We start from the raw sequence: 14,619 nt of genomic DNA, 5'->3' as shown, positions 1-14,619 counted from the left end.
TATACAATTTGTTAGTAATAAGGCTAAGAAGAAATACAAAACAGGCACGGAAGATCAGAAGCATGGGAAAGTGTGTGTAAGTATGGCCAGGTAGCGTCTCATTCCAAGGTGACATCTGCATAAAGATCTCAAGAAAGGAGTAGAACTTGAGAAAATGGGTTGTGTGGATCTCTGCACCAAGAGTACCGCAGAGAGAGAGCAGCAAGCGAAAACAAGGCTTTGTGGTAGAGCCATGGATGCAAGTTTGGAAAATAGCCAGGAGGCAGGTATAGTTGTTGTAGAGTGAAAGGGAAAGTCAGGAGGAGACCAGGTTGGAAGAAGATACTTAAATCACAGAGGGTTCATTGCAGGTCACAGAAGAGCTAGAACTTTCTCTAGTAAAATGGGGGCAACTTGAAGGCTCTGAGAAAAAGATCGAACCAATGTTCTACAGGATCACACTGGTTGCTAAGTGAAGAAGACCCTGGAGGAAGGAAAGAATGGAAGCCAAGTAACTACAGCAAATGTCTCAGCGCAAGATGGCAGTGGTCTGAACCCGGGTGGTAGCCATGGAGGTACTGAAAAGCAGCAAAAATCTTGATATGTTTTGAAGATAGAGCTTAAGGGATTTACTGAAAGATTGGATATGGGTATGAAAACATCCGGTTCCCTGCTAATGTGGCTGGAAAAATAGCAGAAGATGGCCCAAATGCTTGGGCCTTTGGCACCCACACGGGAGACCTGGATGGATTTCTAGGCTCCTGGCTTCAGCCTGGTCCAGACCCAGCCATTGAGAGGAGCTGAGAGTGACCCTTAAAGTTTTGGGTCTGAGCAACTGCAATGATGGAGCTTCTAGGAATTAAGTGAGGAAGCCTGGGTAGAGAAAAATATTTAAAGGGAAAAAATCAGGAATTCCTGTTAAGTGTGAGTTACCTACCTACACCTAAGTGGAGATAGATGCTAAGTAAACAATAACTATACAAGCTACAGGTTGGTATCAATAACATTATTATTAGCAGCAGTAACAGCAGCATCTAAAATTAGAGTCTTTGTATGGATTAAAAGTTAATACACAGGGGCCAGCATTGTGGCATAGCAGTAAGGCCACTGCCTGCAGCGCCGGCATCCCATATGGGCACCGATTCAAGTCCTGGCTGCTCCACTTCCGATCTAGCTCTCTGCTATGGCCTAGGAAAACAGCAGAAGATGGCTCAAGTGTTTGGGCCTGTGCTCCCAAGTGTGAAACCCAAAAGAAGCTCCTGGCTTTGGATCAGCTCATTTCTGCCCATTGCAGCCATTTGGGGAGTGAACCAGAGGAGAGAAGACCTCTCACCCCCCCCCACTCTGTCTGTAACTCGGCCTCTCAAATAAATAAATCAATCTTTAAAAAATTGTTACTTCTATAAGTATCATTATAGATATTTATGAAACAAAAGAGAAATAGCTATTGCCCAACAGTAATGTTATAATTGAGACTTATCAAGATCCTTCCCAAGCATTATATCCATCCTAAGGGTACACTATTTCACCAGAAAAAAGATAGCAAAAATGTTAAGTATTTTAAATCCATGATATTAACTCAAGAAAAAACTGTTCTAAAAGTCATCAAAAATTTTTAAATATCCAAAATAAAAAAATTTAAATCTCTACATCTGTTATATCCACAAATGGTAGCACATAATCATTAGACTGCTTCAGAAATTTTTCATAGGTTACCTGTTTTAAGGTATATACAACAGATCATTATAGTGTAACATCAATCTTAAAAATGATAGCTCATATTTTCTTTGATAAAAGTAATTTATGAACCACATACAAACATATTTCATGCCATTAAATCCAGTCCAAATCATTTAATGGCCACGGATTTTCTTAATTTAGCTTCTCATACTCCTCCTCTATTTTGAGTAGTAACATCTGAATTACTCAAATGTTTCCTTCCTTCAGCATTCTAACACTGCAGTGACCTCCACTTGTACATCCTTAGGAAGGATGCATCTATCTGTTAGGAATGAATTCTCTCTAAGGTAACTGCTGAGTCAGCTGGAATGACTACACTTTAAGGCTTCTGGCAGCTACAGCAAGGCAGCCTTTCTTACCATACTCCTTTAAATCTATTAGACCAAAAAAATGGCAACTTGCTGAGATTTTAATTTGCATGTAATTATCAGCACGATTAGATTTTGATATGTAGAGGAGGGGAGTCAGTGAGAAATATAACAATTCTACCCAATATCTTCGCTTTAGTTCTTACCCTTGGGTCAGTATCTTCTTCCTCCTCATCAGGGTTATAGGCCTCGGCACAGACTAGTGAAGAAAAAAAATGAAGATGAACTGAACAGACGTGTGGCTTTAGGTAAAACAGAACATAAACAATTTCCTTTTCTTTACTATCTTCTAAAGCTGCAAAATCTTTTAAAACTCTTCCTTCCAACTAGTAAATATAGTAACTATCTAACAGTGTCAGGCATTCTCTTAGATGCTAAAGTCAAGATTTCTAGAGACTGGTGGTCCCAAATAGGAGACAATGTGAAAAATATCATCTACTAAATCCTATAGTAATGGTAACTACAGGCAAGGAACTATTGTCTCTGCTGAGTTATCAGGCTGGTAAAAAATCATGAAGTACCAAATATACAATATAAACACAGAGCTAGGGAGGTACTTACCAAAATAACTAATTAAGTCAAAGTCATCACATACAACTTAAAAACAAGAATGAATGTTGGGGCTGATGCTGTGGCCTAGTGGGTAAAGCCACCACCTGTAGTGTCTGCATCCCATAGTGGCATGGGTTTAAGTCCCAGCTGCTCCAGTTCCAATCCAGCTCCCTGCTGGTATGCCTGGGAAAGCAGCAGAGGACAGCCCAGTACTTGAGCCTCTGTACCCACGCGGGAGACCCAGAGGAAGCTCCTGGCTCCTGGCTTTGGACTGGTCCAGCTCTGGCTGTTGTGGCCATTTGGGAAATGAACCAGCAGATGGAAGACCAATCTCTCTCTCTCTCTCTGTCTCTTTGCCTTTCAAATAAATAAATAAATAAATATTTTTTTTTTAAAAAAAGGAATGAATTTTATATTTTTATCTTTAGTCAGGCATCGAACCCAGGCACTTTGATGTGGGATGTGGGTTCGGATGTGGCCATCTTAACCACTAGGCTAAATGTCCAACCCAGAATGAATTTAAAACGAATACTATGACCCTACACCCGCATGGGAGATTGGGAAGAAGCACCCGGCTCCTATCTTCGGATCGGCGCAGCGCCGGCCGTAGCGGCCATTTGGGGAGTGAACCAACAGAAGGAAGACCTTTCTCCCTGTCTCTCTCTCACTGTCTATAACTCTACCTGTCAAATAAAAAAAAAAAATACTATGTCAGACTCCATTCAAGTATAATACTATATAATTTAAAGCCAACCTGTTTTATTTGTAGGTATACCTGTGATTATGCCACCTGCCTGTAAGACTTCTCTTTTTCATTGTAATTTAAATATTTAAACCACTAAACATAATATTCATAATTAATTCATTACAACATTATTTATGATTGCAAAGTATTGGAAATGATCCAAATATCCTTTTGAATAATGAAGCCATAAGAAGATTTCCATGAACTAACAGAGACTGAGTTCAACAGAGGAGTGAACAATGGTGAAGGAAAGCATATGTAGTATGCTATCACCTCCATAAGAAAAAATTTCCATGAGAAAGAAGAGCTAAGAATGGCCAAACGGCCCAGCACAGCAGGTTAAGTTGCCCCTTGGAACACTGGCATCATGTATCAGAGCTCTGATTGAGTCCTGCCTGCTCTGCTTCCAATCCAGCTCCCTACGAATGTGCCTGGGGGAGCAGCGGACGATGGCACAAGTACTGGGCCCTGGATGGAGTTCTTGGCCCAGTCCTAGCCATTGTAACATTTAGGGAGTGAACCATTAAAGGGAAAATCTCTCTTTGTCATCATGCCTGCAAATAAATAAAATGAACATTTAAATATGAATATATCTTACTTATTAATTTTTTCAAAAGAAAACCATTTATAAAGGTTCAATCAAGAAGTAATAAATCTGAGGCTGGCATTGTGGTACAGTAGGTTAAGCCACTGCCTGTGATCTTGCCAACCTAAATCCCATCACCAATCCAGGTTAGTATTAGCTATTCTACTTCTGATCCAGCTCCCTGCTAATGTGCCTGGGAAAGCAGAAGATGGATGGCCCACATGGTTGGGCCCCTGCACCCATGTGGGAGATCCGGAAGAAACTCCTGGCTCCTTGGCTTTAGTCAGGTCCAGTTCCAGCCATTTTGACGACTCGTAAGCAAACCAACAAACAGATCACTTTCTCTCTGTCTCTCCCTCACCCTCTGTCACTCAGCCTTTCAAACAAATAAAATAAATATTAAAAAAAAAAAAAAAAAGGGAATTGGGGCCAGCGCTGTGGCAGAACGGGTAAAGCTGCCGCCTTTAGTGCCAGCATCCCATATGGGCGCTGGTTCAAGTCTTGGCTGCTCCATTTTTTTTTTTTTTAAACAGGCAGAGTGGACAGTGAGAGAGAGAGACAGAGAGAAAGGTCTTCCTTTTCCGTTGGTTCACCCTCCAATGGCCGCCGCGGCCAGCACGCTGTGGCCGGCGCACCGCGCTGATCCGAAGCCAGGAGCCAAGTACTTCTCCGGGTCTCCCACTTGGGTGCAGGGCCCAAGGACCTGGGCCATCCTCCACTGCACTCCCGGGCAACAGCAGAGAGCTGGCCTGGAAGAGGGGCAACTGGGACAGAATCCGGCGCCCCGACAGGGACTAGAACCCGGTGTGCTGGCACCGCAGTAGGATTAGCCTAGTGAGCCGCGGCGCCAGCCGGCTGCTCCACTTTCGATCCAGCTCTCTGCTATGGCCTGGGAAAGCAGCAGAAGATGGCACGAGTCCTTGGGATCCTGTACCTGCGTGGGAGATCCAGAAGAAGCTCCTAGCTCCTGGCTTCGAATTGGCACAGAACCGGCCGTTGCAGCCAATTAGGGAATGAACCAGCAGATGGAAGACCTCTCTCTCTACCTTTCCTTCTTTCTCTGTGTAACTCTGACTTTCAAGTAAATAAATAAATCTTTAAAAAAAAAAAAGGGGGGAATTAAACTTTTCTGAGAAAACTTGTGTATGTACGTAGGGATTTCTAAGTTTTTTGCACCAAAATAAACTTATCTTTTAATTTCATTTTCCATGAACCTTTTGAAGTACCTTATATAAAGTATTATATAAGTTTTATATATTTAAGGCAATAAACATTGACAAACCAGTGTTAACATTTCATATATTTAAACAAATTGATAAAGAGGGACCCCAAAACTGAATACAAAGAGAAACAAATAAACTTAACTATTTATCACACTAAACATATAATCACAGAAACAAGAATAATAATTATTTTTAAAGAGATTCATTCATTCATTTGGAGACAGACTGACAGAGACAGGGAGAGACATGAAAGACAGATTTTCCATTCACTGGATCACTCCTCAAACCTGCAATAGCCAGGCCTGGGCTAGGGCAAACTAAGAGCCTCGAACTCTATTCAGATCTCCCACATGGACGGCAGGAACCCAAGTACTTGAGCCATCAACTAATGACTTCCCAGGCACACTAGCAGTAAGTTGGATCGAAAGCAGTGAAGTTAGGAATTATCCAGCATGCTGATATGGGATGTATGAACTCAATCTAAGTCTCCCATGTGAATGGCAGGGACCCAAATAATCGAGTCATTATTTGCTGCCTCCTAGGGTGTACATTAGTAGGAAGCTGAATTGGAAGCAGAATCAGGACTTGACCTCAGGCAGTCCAATATGGCATCTAGGAGTCCCAAGCTGAAGCGTATTGTGCTATGCCACAACACCTGCCCCTAGAAAAATGCACTGAAAAAGAAATCTTCATTTTAGTAAATGGACAGGTACCCGAATATTATACTTTTTCTACTTTTGCATATGTAAGAACATTTTCATTTAAAAAGTTTAAAAAATAAGTCTTCTGAGCTAGAATTTGGCCAGTGCCTGCATGCCATACGAGAGTGCCTGGCTCCACTCCCAATTCTAGCTTCCTGTTATGTACACCTGAGAGGCAACAGGTGATGGCTCAAGTAGTTGAGTCCCTGATATACCAGGAAAGAGGTCCTGGCTTCTGCCCCTAATAAGGGTCTTTGTGAGCATTTGGGAAGTAAACCAGTAGATGGAAACACTTTCTCTCTGCCTCTAAAAAAATAAATAAAATATCTAAAAAAAAATAAGCCAAATGATGAGAATGATAGAAATGACAATCTTGAGCTAGTCTATATGAAGGTGTGCTTGTCCTCAAATTTTGGAAGAATTTTTGCGATTTAGCTCACATTTACATTTTTTTAAAAAAGATTTATTTATTTATTTGAAAGTCAGAGTTATATATAGAGAGAAGGAGAGGCAGAGAGAGTCTTCCATCTATTGGTTCACCCCCTAGTTGGCTGCCAACTGCTGGAGCTGTGCCGATCTGAAGCCAGGAGCCAGGAATGGAAATACATTGATAATCCTCCAGGTCTCCCATGCTGCAGGAGGGGCCCAAGGAGTTGGGTCATCTTCCACTGCTTTCCTAGGCCATAGCAGAGATCTGGATCAGAAGTGGAGCAACTGGAACTCAAACCAGTGCCCATATGAGATGCTGGCACCGCAGTTGGCAGCTTTACCCACTATACCACAGCACCCCCCAACACACATTTACATTTTAAGGCATTAATATAACAGAGGCAGCAAATGTTAATTATAGTCTTTAAGTCTTAAGATGTAGCATTAGGATTTAAACAAAAGCAATCATTTTCAATATGATTATCAATGTATTTCCATTCGTGGAAAAATATGCCTTAATTTTTCAAAACTGGTTTTGAATTTTCTTCCCTTTCCTATTTATTTGTTATAGTATGACACTTAACATGTACTCTACCCTCATAACAAATTTTGTATGTTTTTTTTAAAGATTTATTTACTTGAAAGGTAAGAGTTACAGAAAGAAAGAGAGAGAGAGAGAGAGATATCTTCCATCTCCTGGTTCACTCCCCAAATGGCTGCAACAGCTGGGTCAATCTAAAGCTACGAGCCAGGAGATTGGTCCAGGTCTCCCACATGGGTGGCAGGGGCTCAAGTACTTGGTGTTAGCAAAATGGTGTTGTCTTATCTGAGGCTCCTTCTTTGGCTGTGACCCAGTCACTACTCTGTACAATAAGTTCAGCCTCTTCAGGACCCAGCCTGGCTACTAGGAGTCAGGTGACCATATGGCCAAACAAGCATCAGCTCCACCCCCACCCTACCGGGATTCTCTGCTCCCACTTCTTTACCTCTGCAAAGCTGTAACAAGGCCTGTTTTTCCACACAAGCCCTTTTTTTTTTTTTTCACCCTCTCCCTCCCGCCTATTGGGTTCCCCTAACCCCCCCACCACCGATCCCCGACAATAAATTCTTCCTTTAACTCTGGTATTTGGTGTGTTTTGTGGTGGCCTTTCACTTGGGCCATCTTTTGCTGCTTTTCCCAGGCCATTAGCAAGGAGCTGGATTAAAAGTGGAAGAGTTGGGACTTGAATCAGTTCATCACAGGCAGCAGCTTAACACCATAATACAGTCCCTTCAAAACAAACTTTTAAATCACAAAACAGAAGTTATTCATCATGCAAAACTAAAACTTTATATCTGTTTAATAGCAACTTCCTGGTTTCCCCTCCCATCATACCCTGGCAAACACCACTATACTCTGCTTCTATGAGTCTATCTTTGACACTTCTTATAAGCAGAATCATGCAGTTATCTATCCTTCTGTCACAGCTTATTTCACTCAGTATATTGTCCTTTTATCCTTTTTCAGTTTTTTAACTCTAGACTCACTCCATTACCTTCTTCCTCTGTTCCCATCCAACTTCTCTACTTCTTCCTGATCCTGGTTCCAAATTATTTCCCTCATTTTCTATGTAAAGATCAATTCTGAAGCGCCTGCTTGATTACATCCCTATAGTCCTGCACGTCAGGGACTCAGGGTACAAGTCATCTGCAGAAGCTTCAGCATTTGTGTGAGCAGCTTCAAGAACCATGTTGTATGTTATCAGATGCTCAAGACCTCTTAAAACTCAGGGGCTAGAGGTCGGCGCCGCGGCTCACTAGGCTAATCCTCCGCCTTGCGGCGCCGGCACACCGGGTTCTAGTCCCGGTCGGGGCGCCAGATTCTGTCCCGGTTGCCCCTCTTCCAGGCCAGCTCTCTGCTGTGGCCAGGGAGTGCAGCGGAGGATGGCCCAAGTGCTTGGGCCCTGCACCCCATGGGAGACCAGGATAAATACCTGGCTCCTGCCATCGGATCAGCGCAGCGCGCCAACCGCGGCAGCCATTGGAGGGTGAACCAATGGCAAAGGAAGACCTTTCTCTCTGTCTCACTCTCTCACTGTCCACTCTGCCTGTCGAAAAAAAACAAAAACAAAACAAAACAAAACAAAAAACAACTCAGGGGCTGGCACTATGGCACAGCAGGTTAAGCTGCCACTTATAACACCAGCATCCCATACTGGAGCATCAGTTCAAGTCCTGGTTGCTCCACTTCCAAATCAACTCCCTGCTAATGCACCTGGGAAAGCAGTGGATGATGGCCTAACTGCCTGGGCTCTTGCCACCCACACGGGAGACCCAGACAGAGTTCCAGACTCCTGACTTCAGCCTGGCCCAAGCCCAACTGTTAAAGCCATTTGGGGAGTGAACCAGTAGACAGAATCTCTCCCCCCTCTCTCTCTTTCTGACTCCCTTTCTCTGTAATTCTGCCATTCAAATAAATAAAATATTTTAAAAATTACAACAGCACCATAGGCCCTTGCTTAGGTAATTTGTTTTGCTGCAATTGTCCAGCAGATGTCACTAGTCAGTAATGTGATACCATTCAAAATTACAACAAACATTACCCAGCACAACTCCTTCCATTTTTTTTTTTTAAGATTTATTTATTTATTTATTTGAAAGGCATAGCTACAGAGGAGGAGAAACAGAGACAGAGAGATGGATCTTCCATCTGCTGGTTCAGTCCCCCAAATGGCCACAACGATCAGGGCTAGGCCAGACTGCAGCCAGAAGCCAGAAGCTTCTTCCAGGTCTCCCACATGGGTGGCAGGGGCCCAGAGACTTGTGTTACTTCCATTCTTTCCCAGGCACATTAGCAGGGAGTTGGGAAGGGAAGAGGAACAGCTGGAATATGCCCTGGCAGTCATATGGGATGCTGACACTGCAGGCAGCAGCAAACCTGTTGTGCTACAGGCCCTAGTTTCTTCCAAATTTTAATTGATGCTTCATTCTTCAAGAAACATGTAGGATGAAAAGTACTTGTGAGAGAAACTCCTTAATTTCTACCAAAAAATGAGCACAGATCAAAATCATAGGCCTGAAGCCCTATGTTACCCTGGAGCTCCCATAAAGAGTTGACACAGCTAGGTATATCAGTCAACTGGGGCTAACATGATGAAACACCACAGGTTGGATGGTTTAAACAGCAGAGATTTATTTTCTGCTAGAGGCTGGAAGTCGGAGATCAAGAGACTGGCAGTTTGGGTTTTTCCTAAGGCCTTTGTCCTTGGTTTGCAGACACCTGTATTGTGCTCACATGGCCTCACTCCTAGTGTTTCTGCCTCTTCTCATAAGAACACCAGTCCTATTGGATTAGAGCTCCACCCATAGGATCTTATTTAACCTTCATTATCTCTGCAAAGGACCTATCTCCAAATATAATCACATTGGTAGGGCTTCAATATTTGAATTGAGGGGGACATTGATTTCCACTTTAAGCACTGGTTAGTAATAGTTCAGATGAAGACAGCTATGGATAGAAAAAATACTGCATTCTTAGTATTTTAGTGCATTATAAGCATGTGCAGTGAAAAACACCTGCCATTGAGAAATGAGGGCTTGACACGGCACCAGATTCTCAGTGACAATTCTGACTTAAACAGTCACCACTAAGTCAGAATGCTCAGTGCCTAAACGTGGCATAATGCTAACACAGATTTCTGATCAGTGTGCTTTGAAACTTTACCATATATTTAATAAACAAAAGGTTTTTACTGATGGATGAGGGTTTTTTTTTTTAAGATTGATTTATTTGAAAGACAGAGTTACAAAGAGAGGTAGAGACTGAGAGAGAGAGAGGTCTTCCATCCGCTGGTTCACTCCCCAGATGGCTGCAATGGCTGGAGCTGAGCCCATCCGAAACCAGGAGTCAGGAGCTTCTTCCAGGTCTCCCACATGGGTGCAGGGGCACAAGGACTTGGGCCATCTTCCACTGCTATCCCAGGCCATGGCAGAGAGCTGGACCAGAAGAGGAGCAGCCGGGACTAGAACCAGCCCCCAAATGGGATGCCAGCACTTTAGGCCAAGGCGTTAACCCACTGCACCACAGCGCCGGCCCAAATGAATAAAGTTTTTAAATTAATAGAATAAAAAAATAAATAAAAAAATAAATTAATAGAATCACACTTACATTTCAAACTCAAAGACAACTAACACTAATTTAGGACTATATAAAGAACATTTAATTTGAAGAATTCTATTCAACGTATGTATTCAACTCTATTCAACGTATGTATCACTTGATGTAGAAGGTAAGTAGTTTTCAATCCCAGTGCTTTGCAAGGGAGAACAGCACCAAGGAAGGGAGAACACGTCTGACAATGAGCAAGCCTGGGATCTGAGCTTGGACCCATCCACCCACTCCATCTGCTATTTCTCTGTATTTTTGATCCTTGGTCTCTTCAGTGGTAAGAGGGGAAAACAACACTAGAACCATGTAAATAGTAGAGGTGACATTTAAAACACAGGGCTGAGGCTGGCACTGTGGCATAGCTGCTAAAGCATCCCAATGGGCACCGGTTCAAGACCCGGCTGCTCTACTTCCAATCCAGCTCTCTGCTATGGCCTGGGGAAGCAGCAGAGGATGGCCCAAGTATTTGGGCCCCTGCACCCACATGGGAGACCCAGAAGAAGCTCCTGGCTCCTGGCTTCAGATCGGCCCAGCTCCAGCCAGGCGGCCATTTGGGGAGTGAAGCAGCAGATGGAAAATCTCTCTCTCTCTTTCTCTCTCTCTCTGTAACTCTGCTTTTCGAATAAATAAATAAATCTTTAAAAAACAACAACAATAACACAGGGCTGAGCTCATAAGAGGCGCTAAATAACTGCTAAGCCTCCTGTGCCACTTTATTTTCCAGGTTATTTATCTAATCACCTTGAGTTGTTGAAGTGTCTTCTGCAGTCTTTGACACATTACATATAGTTGGATCTTATCAGGGGACCCATTCCCACTCCCACCCCTTTCCACTTTATTTTACCTTCTTCCTTACAGCTAGAGCAGGTGAGTCCAGTTCACCCCCCTTCAATGCATCCCTCCTGGTACAAGCCAAATGGAAACCATGTTTCCCAACCCTGAATGCAATCTTTGCCTCCCTACAAGAAGTATTTCTTGATTTATTCTTCCTACAATAATCTCTTGCTACTAATTCCTGACTCCTCCCTAACTCACTTCCTTCCTGCCATCCATCCATCTACCTTTTCACCTACCCATATTTACTCATATTGACCTAAGTGTTAACAGTATACCAATGCACAAAAGAGACAAAATTCCCTGTCTTCAGAGAATTTGCACTAATAGCTATCATGGGGCCAGTACTGTGGCACAACAGATAAAGCCACAGCCTGTGGCACCAGCATCCCATACAGGAGCCTATTCAAGCCCCAGCTGCTCCACTTCTGAGCCAGCTCACTGCTAATGGCCTGGGAAACCAGTGGAGGATGGTCCAACTCTTTGGGTCCTGCATCCATGTGGCAGACCCAGAAGAGGCTCCTGGCTCCTGGTTTCAGACTGGCCCAGCTCCAGCCATTACAGCCATTTAGGGAGTGAACCAGCAAATGGAAGACCTTTCTCTCTGTCTCTCCCTCTCACTGTCTGAAACTACATTTCAAATAAATAAATAAAAATCTTAAAAAAAAAAAAAAAACCAACCAGAAGTCAAGGAACAAAAGGGTCAGACATCAGAAGGATCATCTACTATAGGTATGTGGGATAAAAAGGAAGGACTTGGGGATTGTTAGACTAAAACAAGGAGGGGTGATGGTTGGTAGAATATAATGATGGCAAGTTTTAGTTTCAGGGAGGAAGGAAAGGAAATGGTCTGGAAGCAGTAAGGCACAATTCAGACATTCATCACCACTGGTCAGAGTTAGAAAGAAAGTGAAAAAGAAACGAGCTGCTGTTTGAGCAGCAGGCAAGCTTCAACTAGAACAGGAAGATGAAGGCCAAAGGCAGAACAGCCTCAGACTTTAAGACATTTAGTTAAAGACTGGCCAGGAGGATACAAGGAAGGGGCCTGAGAGAGAATGGCAGTGGTTAGGACACAGGCTCCTCTGGGGCACATCATCACCTCAACCGCTGCGAGTTACTGAGCCGCGGCCTCGCCTGCAGGCCCCTCATCTGTGTAAACGGGATTATCACAGCCGGTGCCTCAGAGCATTACCGCGAGGATTACATTCAACAACACAGGACAGGCACTCAGAAGACCTTCACACCGCACAAGTGCATTTCTGAGTCTCCATGCAAAACATGTGACCTGTTATTGCAGTCTATTTTCTTTTTTGTATCATCCCTTTCATTTCTTTGCAAAATTACTTCCACTTAACATCTGAATTATATGAGAATATTTTAAATCCTCCACATTGTAAAATCTAAGGGAAGGGATAATACTAAGCACTTGTTTGGATCCTCTACAAGGTCTAAGGACTGAACAACTCTGATAGAGGATGAAGCAGCAAGAATTAACTCTGTGACCACTGGAGAAGGTGTCACCGTACTCTGTATCTCCCAGATTGATCTGTTCTAAAAGATAAAGGGATAGTATTACCCTTTTGGTACAGGGCTCAAGAGTCTTAAATAAACCTTACTCCCTACCCTATTTCCTCACAGAAAATTGACTCTGCAAATGAGAACACATTCTTTGGTTCCTTTCAAGAGATTCTGGTGTAGAATGTTACTGGCTTTCTGAAAACATAAATGAGCTGATTTTCTCAAAGACAAGGGATTGAGGGACAAAAACGGAGCTTCTAGCCTTATGAGATAACAGGTCATATGACAATTTAAAATCATAAAACTTCCAAAAACATAAACATATGAAAGAATGATGTGAAACATGTTGCTTGCCTAGCAGTTCTGATACATGTTAAAATCCACACTGTACTACCAAAACAACTGTAGACATAAGAAGAGGACATATATGTGTGTGTGTGTGTGTATACATATATATAAAACCAATAAATATTTATCAAGTGTCTGCTAAGGGCCAGTCAGTGTTTGAGGTACCGCTCATATGTTGGGGCTGGCACTGTGGTGTAGTGGGCTAAGCCTCTGCCTGTGGCGCCGGCATCCCTTATGAATGCCAGTTCTATTCCTGGTTACTACTCTTCTGATCCAGCTCTCTGCTATGGCCTGGGAAAGCAACAGAAGATGACCCCCAGTGCTTGGACCCCTACACCCACATGGGAGACCTGGAAGAAGCTCCAGGCTCATGGCTTTTGATCAGCCGTCACAGTCATTTGGAGAGTGAATCAGCAGACGGAAGACCTTTCTCTCTGTCTCTCCCTCTCTCTGTAACTCTACCTCTCAAATAAATAGATAAAATCTTAAAAAAAAAAAAAAATCTTTGTGTTAATACAAAATAGCAAAATCAAAATAAGTATCATGACTAACCAGGAAAATGTTGCATTGAAAATTTCAGAAGGTCAAGAAAGTGTACTCAAATTTATCTTTAAAATAATCCAAACTGGGGCTGGTGCTATGGTGCAGTGGGTTAAAGCCCTAGCCTGCAGCATTGGCATCTGATATGGGTACCGGCTGCTCCATTTCTGATCCAGCTCTCTACTATGGCCTGGAAACACACTAGAATATGGCCCAAGTGCTTGGGCCCCTACCCACATGGGAGACCCAAAAGAAGCTCCTAGCTCCTGGCTTCAGATCAGCCCAGCTCTGGCCATTATAGCCATTTGGGGAGTGAACCAGCAGATAGAAGACCTCCTCTGTCTCTTTCAAATAAATAAAATAAATCTTTTTTTAAAAAAATCTAGACCACAACAGCTAAAAGGGCAAAATATCACCAAAGTAGTTTCATATAAGAAAAACAAACAGATTTCTTATATTTGGAAAGCATTCAACAAAATGAATGCCAAATACAACGATCTGAAGTACTACTTTATGTTCAAATTCTGTATTACTAGGGGAGACATTTGGCAAAATTTTGCTTGGGACACCTGCATCTCAAACCACAGTGCCTGGGTTGAAGTCCTGGTTCTGCTCCCGTCTGAGGCTTCCTACTCATGCATACCCTCGGAGGCAGCAAGTAATGGCTCAAGCAGTTGGGTCTTTGCCATGAACACGGGAGACTCAGATCACATTCCTATGAGGCTGTGGCTTCAGCCTGATACAGTCCTAGCTGATGCAGGCATTTGGGGAGTGAATCGGCAGTTGTCAGGTCTCCACTGTCTGTCTGTGTCTCTCTGCCTTTCAAATAAAATAAATAAATTTAAATTCTACATAACCAAGCTGGTGGTGAATAAAAAGGCCTCTGCAGGGTATCTTTCTACCTGTAAC

The 14,619-nt window shown here is 43.0% G+C and overlaps 1 protein-coding gene across 2 annotated transcripts in view; it reads right to left on the bottom strand.

Annotated features, from left to right (window-relative positions):
* The window catches only part of PRKAR2A (protein kinase cAMP-dependent type II regulatory subunit alpha), a 73,145-nt gene that overhangs the window by 38,241 nt on the left and 20,285 nt on the right, over positions 1–14,619 (bottom strand). For both annotated transcript variants that reach the window (XM_002713397.5, XM_089306308.1), the window contains exon 3: positions 2,234–2,286. In XM_002713397.5, the coding sequence (XP_002713443.2) occupies positions 2,234–2,286 (53 nt within the window). The remainder of the gene's footprint in view (positions 1–2,233; positions 2,287–14,619) is intronic.

Source organism: Oryctolagus cuniculus, chromosome 10 (assembly GCF_051225735.1).
Source record: "Oryctolagus cuniculus isolate XC-2025 breed Fujian yellow rabbit chromosome 10, ASM5122573v1, whole genome shotgun sequence".
Classification (NCBI taxonomy): Eukaryota; Metazoa; Chordata; class Mammalia; order Lagomorpha; family Leporidae; genus Oryctolagus; species Oryctolagus cuniculus.
This window is presented reverse-complemented; position numbering and strand designations above follow the sequence as displayed.